General features: G+C 43.4%; 1 protein-coding gene across 2 annotated transcripts in view; it reads left to right on the top strand.

The window, feature by feature from the left end:
• LOC110496778 (protein spire homolog 1) overlaps positions 1-23113 on the top strand; it is a 109493-nt gene that overhangs the window by 12229 nt on the left and 74151 nt on the right. For both annotated transcript variants that reach the window (XM_090209445.1, XM_090209444.1), the window contains exon 2: positions 1357-1388. In XM_090209445.1, coding sequence (XP_090065571.1) covers positions 1357-1388 — 32 coding nt within the window. The remainder of the gene's footprint in view (positions 1-1356; positions 1389-23113) is intronic.

The raw sequence follows: 23113 nt of genomic DNA, 5'->3' as shown, positions 1-23113 counted from the left end.
ACTGCATTCGCGTAACTGTCAGTCTCCTTGTGGAGTGCAACGAGAGAGAGGCAGGTCATTATTGCGTTTGACTAGTTAACTGTAAGGTTGCAAGATTTGATCCCCCGAGCTGACAAGGTACAAATCTGTCGTTCTGCCCCTGAACAAGGCGGTTAACCCACTGTTCCTAGGCCGTCATTGAAAATAAGAATGTGTTCTTAACTGACTTGCCTAGTTAAATAAAGGTGTAAAAAAAAAAAACGGCGTCCAAAAATACCGATTTCCGATTGTTATGAAAACTTGAAATCGGCCCTAATTAATCGTCCATTCCGATTAATCGGCCGACCTCTAGTATGTAGTGATGCTGCAGTGGTAGGGTATGTGTGTATGTAGTGATGCTGCAGTGGTAGGGTATGTGTGTATGTAGTGATGCTGCAGTGGTAGGGTATGTGTGTATGTAGTGATGCTGCAGTGGTAGGGTATGTGTGTATGTAGTGATGCTGAAGTGGTAGGGTATGTGTGTATGTAGTGATGCTGCAGTGGTAGGGTATGTGTGTATGTAGTGATGCTGCAGTGGTAGGGTATGTGTGTATGTAGTGATGCTGCAGTGGTAGGGTATGTGTGTATGTAGTGATGCTGCAGTGGTAGGGTATGTGTGTATGTAGTGATGCTGAAGTGGTAGGGTATGTGTGTATGTAGTGATGCTGCAGTGGTAGGGTATGTGTGTATGTAGTGATGCTGCAGTGGTAGGGTATGTGTGTATGTAGTGATGCTGCAGTGGTAGGGTATGTGTGTATGTAGTGATGCTGCAGTGGTAGGGTATGTGTGTATGTAGTGATGCTGCAGTGGTAGGGTATGTGTGTATGTAGTGATGCTGAAGTGGTAGGGTATGTGTGTATGTAGTGATGCTGAAGTGGTAGGGTATGTGTGTATGTAGTGATGCTGCAGTGGTAGGGTATGTGTGTATGTAGTGATGCTGAAGTGGTAGGGTATGTGTGTATGTAGTGATGCTGCAGTGGTAGGGTATGTGTGTATGTAGTGATGCTGAAGTGGTAGGGTATGTGTGTATGTAGTGATGCTGCAGTGGTAGGGTATGTGTGTGTGTGTGTGTGTATGTATGTAGTGACGCTGAAGTGGTAGGGTATGTGTGTATGTAGTGACGCTGAAGTGGTAGGGTGTGTGTGTGTGTGTGTGTGTGTATGTAGTGACGCTGAAGTGGTAGGGTATGTGTGTGTGTATGTATGTAGTGATGCTGCAGTGGTAGGGTATGTGTGTATGTAGTGATGCTGCAGTGGTAGGGTATGTGTGTGTGTGTGTGTGTGTGTATGTATGTAGTGATGCATATTTGGCTAACACTTTTTTCTTTTCTCTTTCCAGATAAATACAGACCTCCCAACACGTCCTTAGAGGTGAGTTACACGTCAAGGACTGTTTTGGTTTGTCAGATAAGGTTTCTACTGGTAGAGAATTAACCATGTTTCCATTGTTTTAAGGGTGCTTTAGAAACCAAGCTTGAATTTGTTCGCCATCAAGGAGTACTGGTTACTCCGATGTGCCAATGAACAGTCATGTTTCTATGGTTTAATAACACTGAATAAAAACACTACAATTGAGTTTAGGTGGATATACAGTATCATGGAGTTGTTTGAGATATACCATGCTTCCAGAACTGAGCCTTGTATTTTTCTCATAGGCTTCTGCAGTAGTGTAGGACTGTAGTGTATTATTCCATCGTATGCATTTGTGTCTAACATGTAGTCAGCTGAGACCTGTTTGTATCAAGGTCCCACTGGGGGAATATTTGTTTAAGTGTGTGTTTCATGAATGGAAATCATCCCAAATACAGAGCCCAGTGCCCACCATGGAAACCATGAGCGACCATTTGTACCGAGTTGGCGTGACAACAGCATAGACGGCTTGGCGCTGAAATAAGGGGTTTCTCTCTTTCCTTTATCACTCTCCAGCTCCCAGACATTTGATTGTCACACTGAATTGGAAGACTCTAGATATACACTTTTTTTGTTGCTTTTTTTCAGTGTTTACATTGAATTGGAAAAAAGCTAAATCACTGAAACGGACATTGAATCTCAATGGAATAAACACTGACAGGAGTTGAGGCTGTGGAAATCTACCCACGTTGCACCTATGTCAATATAAGACTTAATTACTTGTCATGGACAAAGTAGATGTCCTAACCGACTTGCCAAAACTATAGTTTGTTAACAAGAAATTTGTGCAGTGGTTGAAAAACGAGTTTTAAAGACTCCAACCTAAGTGGATGTAAACGAGTTTTAAAGACTCCAACCTAAGTGCATGTAAACTAGTTTTAATGACTCCAACCTAAGTGTATGTAAACTAGTTTTAAAGACTCCAACCTAAGTGTATGTAAACTAGTTAATGACTCCAACCTAAGTGTATGTAAACTAGTTTTAATGACTCCAACCTAAGTGTATGTAAACTAGTTTTAATGACTCCAACCTAAGTGTATGTAAACTAGTTTTAAAGACTCCAACCTAAGTGTATGTAAACTAGTTTTAATGACTCCAACCTAAGTGTATGTAAACTAGTTTTAAAGACTCCAACCTAAGTGTATGTAAACTAGTTTTAATGACTCCAACCTAAGTGTATGTAAACTAGTTTTAATGACTCCAACCTAAGTGTATGTAAACTAGTTTTAATGACTCCAACCTAAGTGTATGTAAACTAGTTTTAAAGACTCCAACCTAAGTGTATGTAAACTAGTTTTAAAGACTCCAACCTAAGTGTATGTAAACTAGTTTTAATGACTCCAACCTAAGTGTATGTAAACTAGTTAATGACTCCAACCTAAGTGTATGTAAACTAGTTTTAATGACTCCAACCTAAGTGTATGTAAACTAGTTTTAATGACTCCAACCTAAGTGTATGTAAACTAGTTTTAATGACTCCAACCTAAGTGGATGTAAACTAGTTTTAATGACTCCAACCTAAGTGGATGTAAACTAGTTTTAATGACTCCAACCTAAGTGTATGTAAACTAGTTTTAAAGACTCCAACCTAAGTGTATGTAAACTAGTTTTAATGACTCCAACCTAAGTGTATGTAAACTAGTTTTAATGACTCCAACCTAAGTGGATGTAAATTTCTGACTTCAACTGTAGACACATTCACACACTTTACTTTTTTTTTTGAAAGGGGAACAATGGCACAGTTTGGAAGCGGAATAGGCGAAGCATGAATATGTTAGCTACATGAACTACCTAAGAGAACATTTTAATGTAGCCGAAGATTATAGGGTCCCATAGGAAATACTGACCAACACTTTGGTTTCTAACCTGTCACAATAACTCGTCCCTAGCATTTGCATTCGTTGTCATGTTGAATACTGTATTTAAAGTGACAACTTTTATATTCTAACTATAGAATTATAATAAACATTATTTTTCCATGATTCCAACAGTTGACCCATGATTTTTCATCTAAATCGCAAGTCAAATCAACATGGTTAAAAATAAGATTAGACATATTTTGTCAATATCGTGCAGCCCAATGTGGCATTATTATTATTATTATTATTATTATTATTATTATTATTATATATATTTTTAACAGTTTATTTAACTAGGCAAGTCAGTTTAAGAACTAATTCTTATTTACAATGACGGCCTACCCCGGCCAAACCTGGACGACGCTGGGCCAATTGTGCGCTGCCCCATGCGACTCCAATCATGAAATTATTGCAGAAATTGATAAATGCTGAAAATTATTTTTGGTTGAAGTTTAATTGAACAGTTTAGTAAAAAATATATAAAAATCTGAATCGAGAAATGACTTAGAATGTATGTGTTGCCTCCCTAGGGTCACGTACTGCTCATAAAGCATGAATTTATATTACCGTATTCAAAAACATATATATATATATATATATATATATATATAATACTGTCCACATATTTTTCAAATACTGTGATATATTTAGAACATATCACCTGCTAGACTTGTTGGCCAAGAAAGTCATCTCTCTACTAACTAAGCCTACAAATAAGTCATTTCCTCATTGCGTTGTTTACTGTAGGTCATTTTGAGTCGTCATAACGGGACGTCAAGCCTACAGTTTGCTACATTCTAATATCCCAATGTAACAATGTAGGCTAATGATGTCATCTCTTTAGAACAGATTCTTGAATATTCTAACGACTTACTGTTTTGCCTATCGATTTCATCTCTCCCAAAATGTAAAGGGTCAGGGAATATAGCATAGGACTAAAGGCTAGCTTGTGCTTCTTATTGCACATCATGATGCTCCTTGTTGTTTATCATGTAAGTGAAGACAATATCAACTGGTTTCGTACTACATTAGTCTTGTTTATGCTCCGACAGTAGTGTTTTCATAATTTTGTCCGTTTGTAGCGGGTATGTACACGACCAGTCCAATGCCCCACCACTGTAAAGCCATGTTTGACAGATGGTTTACAAACTAAATGTACAAATTAAAACCATAAAATAACACCAAACCAAACGTCACATACTACCCTACACCATACTACACCAAACAAACTACCTTACACCACACCACACTACCCTATATAGTACCTTCTACCACATTACCCTACACCACACCACACTACCCTACACCACACACACTACCCTATATAGCACCTTCTACCACATTACCCTACACCACACTACCCTACACCACACACACTACCCTATATAGTACCTTCTACCACATTACCCTACACCGCACCACACTACCCTAAATAGAACCTTACACCACACTACCCTACACCACACCACACTACCCTAAATAGAACCTTACACCACACTACCCTACACCACACCACCCTACACCACACCACACCACCCTACACCACACCACACCACCCTACCCTACACCACCTTACCCTACACCACACTACCCTACACCACACTACCCTACACCACACTACCCTACACCACACTACCCTACACCACACTACCCTACACCACACCACACCACACTACCCTACCTTACACCACACTACCCTACACCACACCACACTACCCTACACCACACACACTACCCTATATAGTACCCTACACCACATTACCCTACACCACACTACCCTACACCACACACACTACCCTATATAGTACCCTACACCACACTACCCTATACTACACTACCCTACACCACACACACTACCCTATATAGAACCTTATACCACACTACCCTACACCATACACACTACCCTATATAGAACCTTACACCACACTACCCTACACCACACTACCCCACACCACACTACCCTACACCACACACACTACCCTATATAGAACCTTACACCACATTGCCCTACACCGCACTACCCTACACCACACACACTACCCTATATAGAACCTTATACCGCACTACCCTACACCACACTACACCACACACACTACCCTATATAGAACCTTACGCCGCACTACCCTACACCCTCTACCCTACACCACACTACCCTACACCACACTACCCTACACCACACCACACTACCCTACACCACACTACCCTACACCACACACTACCCTACCTTACACCACACTACCCTACCTTACACCACACTACCCTACACCACACCACACTACCCTACACCACACACACTACCCTATATAGTACCCTACACCACATTACCCTACACCACACTACCCTACACCACACACACTACCCTATATAGTACCCTACACCACACTACCCTATACTACACTACCCTACACCACACACACTACCCTATATAGAACCTTATACCACACTACCCTACACCATACACACTACCCTATATAGAACCTTACACCACACTACCCTACACCACACTACCCCACACCACACTACCCTACACCACACACACTACCCTATATAGAACCTTACACCACATTGCCCTACACCGCACTACCCTACACCACACACACTACCCTATATAGAACCTTACGCCGCACTACCCTACACCCTCTACCCTACACCACACTACCCTACACCACACTACCCTACACCACACCACACTACACCACACTACCTTACACCACACTACCCTACACCACACTACCCTACACCACACACACACCCTATATAGTACCCTACACCACACTACCCTACACACTACCCTATATAGTACCCTACACCACACTACCCTATACTACACCACCCTACACCACACACACTACCCTATATAGAACCTTACACCACACTACCCTACACCAAACAAACTACCCTACACCACACCACACTACCCTACACCACACACACTACCCTATATAGAACCTTACACCACATTGCCCTACACCGCACTACCCTACACCACACTACCCTATATAGAACCTTATACCGCACTACCCTACACCACACACACTACCCTATATAGAACCTTATACCGCACTACCCTACACCACACACACTACCCTATATAGAACCTTACACCACACTACCATACACTACCCTACAGTGCCTTGCGAAAGTATTCGGCCCCCTTGAACTTTGCGACCTTTTGCCACATTTCAGGCTTCAAACATAAAGATATAAAACTGTATTTTTTTGTGAAGAATCAACAACAAGTGGGACACAATCATGAAGTGGAACGACATTTATTGGATATTCCAAACTTTTTTAACAAATCAAAAACTGAAAAATTGGGCGTGCAAAATTATTCAGCCCCCTTAAGTTAATACTTTGTAGCGCCACCTTTTGCTGCGATTACAGCTGTAAGTCGCTTGGGGTATGTCTCTATCAGTTTTGCACATCGAGAGACTGACAAGGCACTGTATATAGAACCTTACACCACATTGCCCTACACCGCACTACCCTACACCACACACACTATCCTATATAGAACTTTACACCACACTGCCCTACACCATACTGCACTGCCCTACACTACACTATACTACACGGCACCATACCACACTGTGTTGCACTTATAGCGTAACATTTTACGTGGCGTCATTACATGTACAGCTTTGACATCAGTTTTGCACATCGGGCGTTAAACTAGACATAGGCCGGTACCGATGTTGACATTTTTTAGCTAATATCAGCTGATTCCGATATGTTCACCGATATATCGTGCATCCCTGTACTACACCACACTCACTTTTAGTGAGCATTTCTCCTTTGCCAAGATAATCATTCCTCTTGACAAGTGTGGCATATCAAGAAGCTGATAAAACAGCATGATCATTACACAGGTGCACCTTGGGGGCTATAAAAGTTCACTCTAAAATGTGCAGTTTTGTCACACAACACAATGCAACAGATGTCTCAAGTTTTGAGGGAGTGTGCAATTGGCATGCTGACTGCAGGAATCTCCACCAGAGCTTTTGCCAGAGAATTGAATGTTCATTTCTCTATCATAAACCACCTAATTTTAGAGAATTTAGCAGTACGTCCAACCGGCCTCACAATCGCAGACCGCATGTATGGCGTCGTGTGGGCGAGCGGTTTGCTGATGTGAACCTTGTGGTGGTGGTGGGGTTATGATGTATGCCGACATAAGCTATGGAAAACTAAAACAATTTATCGATGGCTACTTTAATGCACAGAGATACCGTGACTAGATCCTGATGTCCATTGCCGTGCCATTCATCCGCTGCCATCGCCTCATTTCACCATGATAATGCACGGCTCCATGTCGCAAGGATCTTTGTACAATTCCTGGGAGCTGAAAATGTCCCAGTTCTTCCATGGCCTGCATACTCACCAGACATGTCACCCATTGAGCATGTTTGGGATGCTCTGGATCAACACATGACCGCGTGTTCTATTTCCCACCAATTTGCACAATTGTTGTGGAGTGGGACAACAGGCCACAATCAACAGCCTGATCAACTCGATGCGAAGGAGATGTCTCGCACTGAATGAGGAAAATGGTGGACTCACTGGTTTTCTGTCCCAGACCCTACTTCTTTTCTTTACAGGCACAGTATCAGAGACTAACAGGGAGGGAGGGGGGGAGGGGGGGAGGGGGGGTGCAGTGCATTCGGAAAGTTTTCTGGCCCTTTTGTATTTTTCCACATTTTGTTACGTTACAGCCTTATTCTAAAATTGATTTTAAAAGAAATGCTCAGCTATCTACACACAGAACCCCATAATGATGACGCAAAAACTTTTTTTTAAAGTCCAGTAAATTATGGATGACTGTGTGGTAATGCTCTCGGTAGCCAATGTGAGCAAGACCTTTTAAACAGGTCAACATTCACAAAGCCGCTGGGCCAGACGGATTACCAGAACGTGTACTCAAAGCATGAGAGGACCAACTGTCAAGTGCTTTCACTGACATTTTAAAACCTCTCTGACCGAGTCTGTAAAACCTACATGTTTCTTGGCAGGCAGATATCCCTGCTGGCCAAGCCCTCCCTTACCCGGACGACGCTGGGCCAATTGTGCGTCGCCCGATGGACCTCCCGGTCGCGGCCGGCTGCGACAAGGGATGTTCTCTTGATAAGTGCCTGAATTGGACCAGTTTCCTGTTCTGCAAAGCATTTTAAACTGTAACGAGGACTTTTGGGTGTCAGGAAAAATCTACATTATTTTCTTTAGAAATGTAGTGAAGTAAAAGTTGTCATTTTAAAAAGTAAAGTACAGATACCCCCCAAAAAGGACTTATTTAGTACTTTAAAGTATTTTTGCTAAATTAACATCCCTGCTGATTTGAGGAATTCTCACCTTGACATTTTCTAGTAGTTATTTCACCCTCACTAGTTTATCCTGTACTGTTACGAAGATAAGGATTTCACTCTGTCTAGCGACTAGGCTTTCAGACCATACATTTTTATTTTCTTGGAAAGCTGTTTAACGTTAACATATGATACAATACCAGTACTTGTTGGGACTTTGACAAGTTGGAAATCCATCATCAGCTGATTTCAGCCAGTGGCTGTGGATTGACTACCTTTGAATCAAATTTTGGCAGTTATTTTCCTCAAACTGTCTGCTAGCTTTCTAACACTCACATACAGTTAAGATCCTCTTCAAATTCAATGTTTTACACCAATCATATTACAGTACTGCCAAACTCTGAGTGACCAAAATGGCCGACCCCTTTTATCCCATCAGAAGAAGTTTCACACACCTTTTTTTCCCGCACTATTGGTTAGAGCCTGTAAGTAAGTAAGGTTGTAGTCAGCATTTCACTGTGAGTTCTACACCTGTTGTAGTCAGCATTTCACTGTAAGGTCTACTACACCTGTTGTATTCAGCATTTCACTGTGAGGTCTACTACACCTGTTGTATTCAGCATTTCACTGTGAGGTCTACTACACCTGTTGGATTCAGCATTTCACTGTGAGGTCTACTACACCTGTTGTATTCAGCATTTCACTGTAAGGTCTACTACACCTGTTGTATTCAGCATTTCACTGTGAGGTCTACTACACCTGTTGTATTCAGCATTTCACTGTCAGGTCTACTACACCTGTTGTATTCAGCATTTCACTGTGAGGTCTACTACACCTGTTGTATTCAGCATTTCACTGTCAGGTCTACTACACCTGTTGTATTCAGCATTTCACTGTCAGGTCTACTACACCTGTTGTATTCAGCATTTCACTGTGAGGTCTACTACACCTGTTGTATTCAGCATTTCACTGTAAGGTCTACTACACCTGTTGTATTCAGCATTTCACTGTGAGGTCTACTACACCTGTTGTATTCAGCATTTCACTGTGAGGTCTACTACACCTGTTGTATTCAGCATTTCACTGTGAGGTCTACATCACCTGTTGTATTCAGCATTTCACTGTCAGGTCTACATCACCTGTTGTAATCAGCATTTCACTGTAAGGTCTACTACACCTGTTGTATTAAGCATTTCACTGTGAGGTCTACACCTGTTGTATTCAGACAAATACACTTTGATTTGATGAGAGCAGCCCCAGTCCATCCCCAGTCCAGCCCCAGTCTGAGGTGAAGTGATGATTGCAGCCCAGTCCAGCCCCAGTCCAGCTCCAGTCTGAGGTGAAGTGATGAGAGCAGTCCAGCCCAGCCCCTAATTAGCTGCTCATTATAGGCAGGTTTCTACATTGTGGTTGTGGACACAACCTACATTTATCGCAGTATGTTTAGCAACATGGCCGCCCGTGGTTGTTTTCTTTTTTCTTTTTTTGTTGTTGAATTTTACCCCTTTTTCTCCCCAATTTTGTGGTCTCCAATTCTTTTTTTAGTAGCTACTATCTTGTCTCATCGCTACAACTCCCGTATGGGCTCGGGAGAGACGAAAGTTGAAAGTCATGCGTCCTCCGATACACAACCCAACCAAGCCGCATTGCTTCTTAACACAGCGCCATCCATGTGTCGGAGGAAACACTGTGCACCTGGCAACCTTGGTTAGCTCGCACTGCGCCCGGCCTGCCACAGGAGTCGCTGGTGCGCAGTGAGACAGGGATTTCCCTACCGGCCAAGCCCTCCCTAACCCGGACGACGCTAGGCCAATTGTGCGTCGCCCCACGGACCTCCCAGTCGCGGCCGGTTACGACAGAGCCTGGGCGCGAACCCAGAGTCTCTGCTGGCGCTGCAGTACAGCGCCCTTAACCACTGCGCCACCCGGGAGGCCCCCGTGGTTGTTTTCTGTCTCTGTGTTGCCTGAAGCTGCTCAGTTTCCCCCCCCCCCCTCCTCTTTCCTTCAGCAACTCTCTAACTCCTACCCGCCTGCCTGCCTCATTCCTCTGAGTCACAAGTCTTCAAATGAGATTGTGATGCTGATCTGTATTTGGAGAGAAGTCCTGTTTTTCCAGGAGTGTCTCTACACGCTTGAAGGGACTGAGTGTTCCCACTAAGTCTGCATTTCACACCGAATAGGTCCTGTTCAAATGTAGTGCACTGCATGGGGAATAGGCTGCCATTTTGAATGTGCTCAGACCTCTAACCAAACCAGAGGACTATCATGCCAAGCAGGATTGAGGAGTTAGCAAGGTAACTTTGGTCAACTCTGAGTTCAACTCTGGATAACCGGTCTTATGAAAGTGGCTCACCTTTTAGCCAGGTACATTTCTATGCCAACAAATCCTTCAGAACTGTCCTGTTCTGGGGCAGGCTAGCACACGGATAACTCCGCTTACCCTGAATGAAATGACTGAGCCATGAGTTGAGGACCAATGAAATTAGTTTCCCTCCAACTTGCAAAGATTGCGTCATCATCCCCTTTATTTGCGGGAGACGACTGATTCTATACTTTTTTTTGTGTTAAATAGTCATGTTCAAAATATCTTTCACATTACACATTTAGTAATGACAGGATGCATTTTAAACTTCACACACAGTAATACTTTTGTATGACTTAATAGAATATTTTTATCATAGAAGTGGGGAGAAGGCTGCTTGTGCATTGATAAGCATTGTAATTCTACGCTATTATGGCCTTTTTATTGCCTACCTCCTCATGCCTTTTGCACACACTGTATATAGTCTTATTTTTTTCCTACTGTGTCATTGACCTGTTTACTGTGTTATTGGCTTGTTTATTGTTTATTCCATGTGTAACTCTGTGTTGGTGTTTGTGTCGCACTGCTTTGCTTTATCTTGACCAGGTCGCAGTTGTAAATGAGAACGTGTTCTCAACTGGCCTCAAAGGGTTAGGGATATATATATATATATATATATAAATACCTGGTTAAATAAAGGGTTAGGGTTATATACATTGGGGAGAACAAGTATTTGATACACTGCCGATTTTGCAGGTTTTCCTACTTACAAAGCATGTAGAGGTCTGTAATTTTTATCATAGGTACACTTCAACTGTGAGAGACAATGTAAAATCCAGAAAATCACATTGTATGATTTTTAAGTAATTTATTTGCATTTTATTGCATGACATAATAAGTATTTGATACATCAGAAAAGCAGAACTTCATATTTGGTACAGAATCCTTTGTTAGCAATTACAGAGATCATACGTTTCCTGTAGGACCAGACCTGGCAGTGTGGTGCCAGGCCAACAACCTCTACCTCAAAGTGAACAAGACAAAGGAGCTGATCGTGGACTACAGGAAAAGGTGGGCCGAACAGGATCCCATTAACATCAACGGGGCTGTAGTGGAGCGGGTCGAGAGTTTTTCCAAGTTCCCTGGTGTCCACATCACTAACGAACTATCATGGTCCAAACTTACTAAGATAGTCGTGAAGAGGGCACGACAAAACCTTTTCCCCCACAGGAGACTGAAAAGATTTGGCGTGGGTCCCCAGATCCTCAGAGTTCTACAGGTGCATCATGGAGAGCATCCTGACTGGTTTCATCACCGCCTGGTATGGCAACTGAACGTAAGGCTCCACAGAGGGTAGTGCGAATGGCCCAGTACATCACTGGGGCCAATCTTCCTGTCATCCAGGACATCTATAATAAGCTGTGTCAGAGGATGGCCCATAAAAGTCCAGTCCCCCAAGTCATGGACTGTTCTCTCTGCTATCGCACAGCAAGTGGTACCGGAGCGCCAAGTCTAGGACCAAAAGGCTCCTTAGCAGCTTCTACCCCCAAGACATAAGATTGCTGAACATTTAATCATTAATCACCACTGGACTATTTACATTCACAACCCCCTTCCATTTGTTTTGTACACTGCTGCTATTAGCTGTTTATTATCTATACATACATAGCCTTGTTATCCATACATACATACCCCCTGTACGTAGCCTCGTTATTTTATTTTTTTACTTTACTTTGTTTGGTAAATATTTTCTTAACTCTTTCTTGAACTGCGCTGTTGGTTAAGGGCTTGTAAGTAAGCATTTCACGGTAAGGTCTACACCTGTATTCAGCTTATGTGATAGATTAAACATATCGGCCTATGCGCTACATGAGTTGTGCGACTATGATTTTGAAAAATGTTGGAAACAACAGCATGTGCTGTTTCCTTACGCTGTGCCTCACAAGTGATAAATCACATTGTATTGGTAACATACACATTTTTTTCAGATATTATTGTCCTATTGAAAAACAAATGATAGTCCCACTAAGCGCAACCCAGATGGGATGGCGTATCGCTGCAGAATGCTGTGGTAGCTATGCTGGTTAAGTGTGCCTTTTGAATAAATAAAAAAATCACAGACCGCGTTACCAGAAAAGCACCCCCACACCACCACCTCCATGCTTCACAGTGGGAACCACACATACGGAAATCATCCGTTCACCTACTCTGCGTCTCACAAAGAGACTGCTGTTAGAACCAAAAATCTCCAATTTAGACTCATCAGACCAAAGGACAGATTTCCACCGGTCTAAAGTCCATTGTTTGTGTTTCTTGGTTCAAGCAAGTCTCTTCTTCTTATTGTTGTGCTTTAGTAGGGGTTTCTTTGCAGCAATTCGACCATGAAGGCCTGATTCACGCAGTCTTCTCTGAACAGTTGATGTTGAGATAAGTCTGTTACTTGAACTCTGAGAAGCATTTATTTGGGCTGCTATTTCTGAGGCTGGTAACTCTAATGAACTTATCCTCTGCAGCAGAGGTAACTCTAGGTCTTCCATTCCTGTGGCGGTCCTCATTAAAGCCAGTTTCATCATATCTCTTGATGGTTTTTGCAACTGCACTTGAAGAAACTTTCAATGTTCTTGAATTTTTTCACATTGACTGACCATGTCTTAAAGTTATGATGGACTGTAATTTCTTTTAGCTTATTTGAGCTGTTCTGTTCCATGGACTTCACCCTATTTGGTAAAAGACCATCTTCTGTATACCTTGTCACAACACAACTGATTGCTTCTGAAGCATTAAGAACAGAATACATTTCACAAATTAACTTTTAACAAGGCACACCAGTTAATGGAAATGCATTCCAGGTGACTACCTCATGAAGCTGGTTGAGAGAATGTCAAGAGCGTGCAAAGCTGTTGCGAAGGCAAAGGGTTGCTACTTTGAATAATCTATTTTTTTTTGGTTACTACATGATTCCATATGTGTTATTTAATAGTTTTGATGTATTCACTATTATTCTACAATGCAGAAAGTAGTAAAAATAAAGAAAAACCTTGGAATGAGTAGGTGTGTCCATACTTTTGACTGGTACAGTACGTATTGTGTCTGAGCCGTTGAATTGCGACTCCACTTTGTCTCTGCACTGATGTTTTGTCTCTTAAGGAGAGAATAACTACACTGTTTGTATTCGGCCCTATTCCTAGTCACCTTGTCATGGTTAAATGCGGTGGTTTGCAGGTACGTGTTAGGTCTATTTAAAGTGGAGTTTTGATGTGTTTCCCCGGGGTGTTGACATCAACTCAAGGGATGAAAGCCTATATACTGAGGCCAATCTCCTGTACACGTTTCAAAATCAATCTAATGTATTTTATAAAGCCAGTTTCTTTTTAATATTTTTATATCACATTTATTTCACAAGTTAAATCTTATTGAGAATGTGTCAGTTAGGTAATGACTCATGCTAAAGAAAAATTATACTGCCACACAGCTCAGTCAACACCTCTCCCTCCTTCAGACAGACTGGTGCTCTACCCAGCCAGATGAGATGTCTCCCGGCAGCTACTGGGCCGTAGCCAGCCTCACCCTCTCTCAGCCTCACCCTCTCCCAGCCTCACCCTGCAGGGCTCTGTTTGGGCACCTAACTTCCACACTACACCACCTCAGAACCAGAGATAATGACCCACACTACACCACCTCAGAACCAGAGATAATGACCCACACTCCACCACCTCAGAACCAGAGATCATGACCCACACTCCACCACCTCAGAACCAGAGATCATGACCCACACTCCACCACCTCAGAACCAGAGATAATGACCCACACTCCACCACCTCAGAACCAGAGATCATGACCCACACTCCACCACCTCAGAACCGGAGATCATGACCCACACTCCACCACCTCAGAACCGGAGATCATGACCCACACTCCACCACCTCAGAACCGGAGATCATGACCCACACTACACCACCTCAGAACCGGAGATCATGACCCACACTACACCACCTCAGAACCGGAGATCATGACCCACACTACACCACCTCAGAACCAGAGTTAATGACCCACACCACCTCAGAACCAGAGATTGTGACCCACACTACACCACCTCAGAACCAGAGATAATGACCGTACTCCCAGTGGAGGCCGGTGTAACTTTAGATGGGAGGACTGGCTCATTGTAATAGCTGGAATGGAATGAATTCTCCTGGTTTCTCCATCCTCCAGGGGTATGTCAGCTGACTAACCTGTTCATCTATGACCTTTAACACTGATCTGAACTGACTGGAGTTAACCTTTTTGTTTGTTAGATACGCGTTAGACCTACCTCTATTGTATTGTGCTGTGTGTCTAAATAAAGAGCTGAGCTGTGCCCTTGTCTGTCCCAGCGCTCACCTGCTGTTAGCCAGCTGTCTGTCTGTGGACATAGCAGCGTAGCTGATTGTAGATGTCCTTTGTGATGTAATGCTCAAAGTCAATGTTTCCATGTTCAGTGCTGCATGACTGCAATCGGCCTTAGAGATATTACTGTCCATCTCTGTGGTATCACCCACAACCACTTTCAGGTCCACAATTGTATAAGTCGTAATTGATGCCTCATGAAGTTTGTGCAGGTTATGCCAGGTTCCTGGGCCTGTGTTCATAAAGCACCGGAGTCCTGATCTAGGATCAGTTTTGCCCTTTAGATCATAATGAATAAGAAGGAAGACCTGATCCTAGACCAGCACTCCTACTCTTTGTGAATACAGGCCCTGATCTTTTATTGTTTTATTTATTTATTTCACCTTTATTTAACCAGGTAGGCTAGTTGAGAACAAGTTCTCATTTACAACTGCGACCTGGCCAAGATAAAGCAAAGCAGTGCAACACAAACAACAACACAGAGATTCACATGGAATAAACAAACATACAGTCAATAACACAATAGAAAATAAAGTCTATATACAGTGTGTGCAACTGATGTGAGGTGGTAAGGCAATAAATAGGCCATAGTAGGAAAGTAATTACAATTTAGTAGATTAACACAGGAGTGATAGATGATGGTGTGTAAGTAGTGATACTGGTGTGCAAAAGAGCAGCAAAGTAAATAAAAACAATATGGGGATGAGGTAGGTAGATTGGGTGGGCTATTTACAGATGGACTATGTACAGCTGCAGCGATCGGTTAGCTGCTCAGATAGCTGATGTTTAAAGTTAGTGAGGGAAATGTAAGTCTCCAGCTTCAGTGATTTATTTTTTTGCAATTCGTTCCAGTCATTGGCAGCAGAGAACTGGAAGGAAAAGCAGCCAAAGTGGGTGTTGGCTTTCGGGATGATCAGTGTGATATACCTGCTGGAGCACGTGCTACGGGTGGGTGTTGTTATCGTGACCAGGGAGCTGAGATGAGGCGGAGCTTTACCTAGCATAGACTTATAGATGACCTGGAGCCAGTGGGTCTGGCGGCGAATATGTAGCGAGGGCCAGCTGACTAGAGCATACAGGTCACAGTGGTGGGTGGTATGAGGCACTTTGTTAACAAAACGGATGGCACTGTGATAGCAAATTGGATGTAGTCTGAGTAGAGTATTGAAAGTTTTTGTAGATGACATCTCCGAAGTCGAGGATCAGTAGGATAGTCAGTTTTACGAGGGTAAGTTTGGCAGCGTGAGTGAAGGATGCTTTGTTGTGGAATAGAAAGCCCATTCTAGATTTGATTTTGGATTGGAGATGTTTGATATGATTCTGGAAGGAGAGTTTACAGTCTAGCCAGACACCTAGGTATTTGTAGTTGTTCATGTATTCTAGGTCAGAACCGTCCAGAGTAGTGATGCTAGTCAGGCGGGCAGGTGCGGGCAGCGAACGGTTGAAAAGCATAGCGTTTAAGAGCAGTTGGAGGCCACAGAAGGAGTGTTGTATGGCATTGAAGCTCGTTTGGAGGTTTGTTAATACGGTGTCCAAAGAAGGGCCAGATGTATACAGAATGGTGTCGTTGTGGGAGAAAGATGTACATATAGGGAGGAACATAATACTGTACCACAAGAGAAAGATACACTTACAGTGCATTTGCCATTCTGGTAAAATGCATTGTCTATTGTATAGGACAGGAGGCCAGAGTAAAGCCATGAGAGCATAGGACAGCTGGACAAACCAAGGTCAGAGGGACATTTTTTATTTTATTTTATTTCACCTTTATTTAACCAGGTAGGCAAGTTGAGAACAAGTTCTCATTTACAATTGCGACCTGGCCAAGATAAAGCAAAGCAGTTCGACACAGAGTTACACATGGAGTAAAACAAACATACAGTCAATAATACAGTATAAACAAGTCTAAATACGATGTGAGCAAATGAGATGAGATAAGGGAGGTAAAGGCAAAAAGGCCATGGTGGCAAAGTAAATACAATATAACAAGTAAAACACTGGAATGGTAGATTTGCAAAGGGAGAATGTGCAAAGTAGAAATAAAAATAATGGGGTGCAAAATAAATAAATAAATTAAATACAGTAGGGAAAGAGGTAGTTGTTTGGGCTAAATTATAGGTGGGCTATGTACAGGTGCAGTAATCTGTGAGCTGCTCTGACAGTTGGTGCTTAAAGCTAGTGAGGGAGATAAGTGTTTCCAGTTTCAGAGATTTTTGTAGTTCGTTCCAGTCGTTGGCAGCAGAGAACTGGAAGGAGAGGCGGCCAAAGAAAGAATTGGTTTTGGGGGTGACTAGAGAGATATACCTGCTGGAGCGTGTGCTACAGGTGGGAGATGCTATGGTGACCAGCGAGCTGAGATAAGGGGGGACTTTACCTAGCAGGGTCTTGTAGATGACATGGAGCCAGTGGGTTTGGCGACGAGTATGAAGCGAGGGCCAGCCAACGAGAGCGTACATACAAAGGAGGGGGTCAGCCAAATGACCAACGGATGGACTATAGACATAGGCCATATATTTTTAGGACATGAAGAGAAGAGACACATAGTCTACTAGTCCTAATAAGGACAGACATACCAAAGAACACACCAGGCTGAACGTAAGGGGGCCCATAGCATAAGATGGGCATGCATTATTTTTGGGACATGAAGAGGTCCTGTCACCATTGAAAGTTATCGAGCTGAACAAGCAGGATGCACAGATTGGGATATAATGGTGGCAGATGGACTGAGGGAAGTAACTTAATTTGCATGTGGGATGGACTCGTATGTTGTATGTGTATAAATCAGAGCCAGTGCTCTGGGAAAGTGTGTGTTCCGCGGACCATCTAGGCTTCTGATGTGTTTGTATTAAAAGCCTATATTGAATTCACAAGTTCTTGTAAGTGTTACATTTTGTTAAGATTCTCCACGACATCGTCTGCGAAGAGGTGGATCAAGGAATCACCCGCAGCAAGAGCGACATCGTTGATATATACAGAGAAAAGAGTCGGCCCGAGAATTGAACCGTCTGGTACCCCCATAGAGACTGCCAGAGGTCCGGACAACAGGTCCTCCGATTTGACACACTGAACTCTATCTGAGAAGTAGTTGGTGAACCAGGCGAGGCAGTCATTTGAGAAACCAAGGCTATTGAGTCTGCCAGTAAGAATACGGTGATTGACAGTGTCGAAAGCCTTGGCCAGGTCGATGAAGACGGCTGCACAGTACTGTCTTTTATCGATGGCGGTTAGGATATTGTTTAGTACCTTGAGCGTGGGTGAGGTGCACCTGTGACCAGCTCGGAAACCGGATTCCACAGCGGAGAATGTACGGTGGGATTCGAAATAGTCAGTGATCTGTTTATTAACTTGGCTTTCAAAGACTTTAGAAAGGCAGGGCAGGATGGATATAGGTCTGTAACCGTTTGGGTCTAGAGTGTCACCCCCTTTGAAGAGGGGGATGACCACAGCAGCTTCCCAATCTTTAGGGATCTCGGACGAAATGAGAGGTTGAACAGACTGGTAATAGGGGTTGCAACAATGGCGGCAGATCATTTTAGAAAGCGGGGGCCCAGATTGTCTAGCCCAGCTTATTTGTACGGGTCTAGGTTTTGCAGCTCTTTTGGAACATCTGCGATCTGGATTTGGGTGAAGGAGAAGCTGGGGAGGCTCAGGCAAGTAGCTTCGAGGGGTGGCGAGCTGTTGGGGTAGCCAGGAGGAAAGCATGGCCAGCCGTAGAGAGATGCTTATTGACATTTTCAATTATCATTGATTTATCAGTGGTGACCGTGTCACCTAGCCTCGGTGCAGTGGGCAGCTGGGAGGAGGTGCTCTTATTCTCCATGGACTTTACAGTGTTCCAAAACTTTTGGGATTTAGAGCTACAGGATGCAAATTTCTGTTTGATAAAGCTAGCCTTTGCTTCCCTGACTGACTGTGTATTTTGGTTCCTGACTTCCCTGAACAGTTGCATATCGCGGGGACTATTCGATGCTATTGCAGTCCGCCACAGGATGTTTTTGTGCTGGTCAAGGGCAGTCGGGTGTGGAGTGAACCAAGGGCCATATCTGTTCATAGTTCTACATTTTTTTGAAAGGGGCATGCTTATTTAAGATGGTGAGGAAATTACTTTTAAAGAACGACCAGGCATCCTCAACTGACGGGATGAGGTCAATATCCTTCCAGGATACCTGGGCCAGGTTGATTAGAAAGGCCTGCTCGCAGAAGTGTTTTAGGGAGCGTTTGACAGTGATAAGGGGTGGTCGTTTGACCGCGGACCCATAGCGGATGCAGGCAATGAGGCAGTGATAGCTGAGATCCTGATTGAAAACAGCGGAGGTGTATTTGGAGGGCAAGTTGGTCAGGGTAATATCTATGAGGGTGCCCATGTTTACAGATTTAGGGTTGTACCTGGTGGTTTCCTTGATAATTTGTGTGAGATTGGGGTGTTAAGCATTTCCCAGTTTAGGTCACTTAACAGAACGAACTCTGAAGATAGATGAGGGGCAATCAATTCAGATATGGTGTCCAGGGCACAGTTGGGAGCTGAGGGGGGTCTATAACAGGCGGCAACGATGAGACTTATTTCTGGAGAGATTAATTTTTTTAATTAAAAGCTTGAACTGTTTGGGTATAGACCTGGAAAGTATGACAGAACTTTGCAAGCTATCTCTGCAGTAGATTGCAACTCCTCCCCTGTTGGCAGTTCTATCTTGACGGTCCGAAATCTCCGAATTTTTGGTGGCCTTCCTAAGCCAGGATTCAGACACGGCAAGGACATCAGGGTTGGCAGAGTGTGCTAAAGCAGTGAGTAAAACAAACTTGAGGAGGAGGTTTCTGATGTTAACGTGCATGAAACCAAGGCTTTTTCGATTACAGAAGTCAACAAATGAGAGGGCCTGGGGTCATGCAGGGCCTGGGTTTACCTCCACATCACCCGAGGAACACAGGAGGAGTAGGATGAGGGTACGGCTAAAGGCTAGTAAAACTGGTCGTCTAGTGCGTTGGGGACAGAGAATGAAAGGAGCAGATTTCAGGGCATAATGTGCAGATGGGTATGGTGGGGTGTGGGTACAGTGTAGGTAAGCCCAGGCACTGAATGATGATAAGAGAGGTTGCATCTCTGGACGTGCTGGTTATACTGGGTGAGGTCACCGCATGTGTGGGAGGTGGGACAAAGGAGGTATCTAAGGCATGTACAGTGGGACTAGGGGCTCTGCAGTAAACTAAAACAATGATAATTACCCTAAACAACAGTATACAAGGCATATTGACATTTGAGAGAGACACAAAGCGAGGCATAAAGCAATCATAAGTGTTGATTGGGAGAGCTAGCTAAGTCAACAATGGGTATGACAACAACGGCTAATCAGCTAAGACAACAACAGCAGGTAAAATGGCAATGAATGGGCAGAGAGGTTCAGTTAACTACACATAGAGCCTGAGCTCGCGGCTGGGGCCGACAGATAAACAAGAAATAAACAGAATGGAGTACCGTGATAAATGGACAGTCCAGCAGGCATCAGCTATGTAGCCAAGTGATCATAGGGTCCAGGGGGCAGCAATATAAGGAACAGGGAAGCAGCTAGGTAGTCGTTACTATGCTAGCACGCGGGAGACACCGCGTTTAAAGTAGAGGTCGACCGATTAATCGGGATGGCCGATTAATTAGGGCCGATTTCAAGTTTTCATAACAATCGGAAATCGGTATTTTTGGACACCGATTTTGCCGAATATATATATATATATATATATATATATATATATATCTATATATATATATATCTATACCTTTATTTAACTAGGCAAGTCAGTTAAGAACACATTCTTCTTTTCAATGAAGGCCTAGGAACGGTGGGTTAACTGCCTCGTTCAGGGGCAGGACGACAGATTTTCACCTTGTCAGCTCGGGGGATCCAATCTTGCAATGCGAATGCGGGAGGCCAAGGTAGGTTGCTAGCTAGCATTAATCTTATCTTATAAAAAACAATCAATCAATCATAATCACTAGTTAACTACACATGTTTGATGATATTACCAGATATTATCTAGCTTGTCCTGCGTTGCGTGTAATCTGACTGAGCATACAAGTATTTTAAGTATCTGACTGAGCGGTGGTAGACAGAAGCAGGCGCGTAAACATTCATTCATTCACTTTTGTGCGTTTTGCCAGCAACTCTTTGTTGTGCGTCAAGCATTGCGCTGTTTATAACTTCAAGCCTATCAACTCCTGAGATGAGGCTGATGTAACCGAAGTGAAATGGCTAGCTAGTTAGCGCGCGCTAATAGCATTTCAAACGTCACTCGCTCTGAGCCTTGGGGTGGTTGTTTCCCTTGCTCTGCATGGGTAACGCTGCTTCGAGGGTGGCTGTTGTCGTTGTGTTGCTGGTTCTAGCCCAGGGAGGAGCGAGGAGAGGCACGGAGGCTATACTGTTACACTAGCAATACTGAATTGCCCATAACAACATCCAATCGTCAAAGATTAATGAAATACAAATGGTATAGAGGGAAATAGTCCTATAATTCCTATAATAACTTCAACCTAAAACTTCTTACCTGGGAATATTGAAGACTCATGTTAAAAGGAACCACCAGCTTTCATATGGTCTCATGTTCTGAGCAAGGAACTGAAACGTTAGCTTTCTTACATAGCACATATTGCACTTTTACTTTCTTCTCCAACACTTTTGTTTTTGCATTATTTAAACCAAATTGAACATGTTTCATAATTTATTTGAGGCTAAATTAATTTTATTGATATATTATATTAGGTTAAAATAAGTGTTCATTCAGTATTATTGTAATTGTCATTATTAGAAATAAAAGTTTAAAAAAACGTCCGATTTAATCGGTATCGGCTTTTTTGGTCCTCCAATAATGCTCTGTCGTCCGGCAAAGGCCGGTTGAAGGCACATCTGATGGAATTACGTCTGCGGACCAGTTGTGGTGGTATGACGGGGCACCGTGTCGACGAAGGGACCGGGCCAGATGGCGAGAGAGGCATTGTAGTTGTGGTCATTTAGTTTGCTAGCCGGGAGATGCACCTGGCTCAGGGCTAGCTTCGCGGCTGGGTCACTCAGTGGCAGCTGTTATGGTCAATGGTTCAGGGTTTACGGCAGGAATCTGGCGTTTGTAGTGGAGGCTATAAAAACGGCTGGTGCCTGATCAGAGGGTAAAGGCCGCTAGCAGTGGCTAACAATGACTAAATAGCTAGTAATTTAGCTAATTAGCTGGCTACCTTCTGATGAAAGTTTTGCCTATAGGGTCTAAAAAAATAGCAGATCCGTGTCACATTGAGTGAGGCGGGTTACCGGAAGGTATATTTAATAAAAAAATGGAAAAAGAGATTGAAATATAAATTGGAATATATACATACAAAAAAAATACAAAAAGTAAACGAGAGGAACACAAACCACGTCTGCATTGCCATCTTGGGTTGATAAGTTCAGCTCTCTATTTTGGTCTGCTTGTTGGCCCCTCCCTCTCACCTGGTCAGTGAGATACCTGGCCTTGTTGGCCCCTCCCTTCACCTGGTTAGTGACATCATGTCTGTAAATGAGATGCCTGGCCTTGTTGGCCCCTCCCTCTCACCTAGTTAGTGAGATCATGTCTGTAAATGAGATGCCTGGCCTTGTTGGCCCCTCCCTCTCACCTGGTTATGGAGATCATGTCTGTAAATGAGATGCCTGGCTTTGTTGGCCCCTCCCTCACCTGGTTAGGGAGAACATGTCTGTAAATGAGATGCCTGGCCTTGTTGGCCCCTCCCTCATCTGGTTAGGGAGATCATGTCTGTAAATGAGATGCCTGGCCTTGTTGGCCCCTCCCTCACCTGGTTAGGGAGATCATGTCTGTAAATGAGATGCCTGGC

Source organism: Oncorhynchus mykiss, chromosome 18 (genome assembly GCF_057628025.1).
Source record: "Oncorhynchus mykiss isolate SJ-2025 chromosome 18, ASM5762802v1, whole genome shotgun sequence".
In the NCBI taxonomy this organism is placed as follows: Eukaryota; Metazoa; Chordata; class Actinopteri; order Salmoniformes; family Salmonidae; genus Oncorhynchus; species Oncorhynchus mykiss.
This window is presented reverse-complemented; position numbering and strand designations above follow the sequence as displayed.